Source organism: Tarenaya hassleriana, unplaced genomic scaffold (genome assembly GCF_000463585.1).
Source record: "Tarenaya hassleriana unplaced genomic scaffold, ASM46358v1 Cleome4, whole genome shotgun sequence".
Lineage (NCBI taxonomy): Eukaryota > Viridiplantae > Streptophyta > Magnoliopsida > Brassicales > Cleomaceae > Tarenaya > Tarenaya hassleriana.
Window position 1 is genome coordinate 2,530,602 of NW_010966881.1, and position 1,929 is coordinate 2,532,530.

A 1,929-nucleotide genomic window follows, 5' to 3' on the forward strand; every position below is an offset into this window, starting at 1 on the left:
TTTTGCCCATTTTCCTCGTTTTCTATTGGATTTTTATTATCTGGATTTCGACAATAATTATGGTTATTTCCACGTTGTTATATATATATATATATATATATATATATGTGGGTGTGGAATATATATATATATATAGATAGATATATATATATATATATATAATTTAAATTACAAAAAATGAAAAGAAGAAAGAGATGGGTTAAGGGAAAACGACGTTATCAGCGAAACAAAGAAATGAAGTACGTAGGAGACATTACTTCATGCAACTTGTCGTTTGTTTCTTTTTATCATCGATATGGTCTTCTTGCCACAACTTTTTTTGTAATATTATCAATTAAATGATTTTTGAAAATTTCAACTCGAGATTGTGTGAATTTAATTATCAATGAGATGAAATTTAGTGTTTGAGTACCATTGAATTAATATCATATCTAGTATAATAAGAATGTTATAAATTTATATAAATTATATATAGCCTTGATTATACCAAAAAAAAAACTATTACACCAGAGTGACTTTTGACACACATAAATTTTTAAAATTTATTAATTAATTAATTATATTTTTTTAAAAAAGCAGAACATACTTGTAATATTTTTAATTATACATAAAAATTTAGGAATATTTATCTTTTACGTATCTATACTCAATTAAAGAATTTGAAAGTGTTGAAGAGGAGAACAATTTGGATGGACGTACAAACAATACTCATGAAGTCACGTGGACCTATATGGAAGCTCACGTGATGGATTTTGCATTCTCAGCCCAAACGCAGACTAGGCCCAATGGATCCAGCCCATTATCCATCCTTCAAAGTCCAAAATATCTGATCAAACCAGGGAGTTACGGGCCGTTTGAGGAAAGACTTGCAACATCAAATATTACGTCAATCGTCTGATCTATTTTCCATTTTAATTTATGTCCTTTAGATAAATTTTTAAATTTCGAGTTTCATTTTCGGGTGTAAATTTTTTTCTTCTTTTTTCATGTTGTACATATTGCAATACGTGATGGATAATAAAGTAACATAGCCATCTTATTTTCTTATCTACCTAGTTAAATTCATCTTTAAAATACTAAATTCCACAGAAAGTGGTTACCGTTACTAGGGAGTAAATAACTTTCCGTCGAATTATCGTAACCCGATTTTCGTCATGAAATGCGAATTTCTACTTCGGTAATGCAGTCGGATACACTTGCTTTCAGGTAAATGCCTCCGAAAAATCGTTTTTTCCCTTCTTCTCCAGGAACATGGTCTGGTTTCTGCAACCATTTTTTTACGTCCTGTTCTAATTATCCGTTTCGGCTGGGCCCAGATCGTGTGCTTGGTGGAAAGCGTCAGCGCAATGCTTAACCATGATCGGGATTTGAAGAGATCAAGAACTGAAGAGTTGGTTGCCGTTTTTTTTTTGTTTCAGGACTCTCTTTGCTGTCCTTGCAACGGTCGACGCTGTTAGAATATGATTTCTGAGCATGAGAATAGGGGTATTTTCATTATAGGGCCTGTAAAAGAGCTCAATATGAATTCTGGACCAAATTATTGGAAATCTACGGTTTAGCTCACTGGTATTGGTTTTTGCTTTTACACCCCCTTTTAGTCTGGTTGTTTGTCGAGGGGAGGGGTCTAACTGTAATAACTATTAATAAATCTTTTAGATTCGAAGAATCAAATGTTTCTTTTATCGACTCATCAGAAATTTCCGCCACCGTCGTCGTCTCTCTGCCCTCTCTGCGATCGAAACCCTAGCAATCCAATCTCTACTTTGGGATCGGGATTCCTTCTTTTTATGGCGTAAAGCTATACGAATTTCAACGATTTAGGGTTTCTGAGGAAAGAATTGAAGGGACAGAGCACTGAAGAGGAGAAACGATGTCAACGGACACCACCGGGAATTCGGACCTGCAGCCATCGTCTTCGTTGTCTCGGCA

General features: G+C 34.1%; 1 protein-coding gene across 2 annotated transcripts in view; it reads left to right on the plus strand.

Annotated features, from left to right (window-relative positions):
- Positions 1-1,697: 1,697 nt before the first annotated feature.
- The window catches only part of LOC104823578 (E3 ubiquitin-protein ligase At1g12760-like), a 3,080-nt gene continuing 2,848 nt past the window's right edge, over positions 1,698-1,929 (plus strand). The window contains exon 1 of one of the 2 annotated variants that reach the window (XM_010555203.2): positions 1,698-1,929. In XM_010555203.2, coding sequence (XP_010553505.1) covers positions 1,871-1,929 — 59 coding nt within the window. In that variant the 5' untranslated portion in view covers positions 1,698-1,870. The other variant, XM_010555202.2, reaches the window with a different exon arrangement.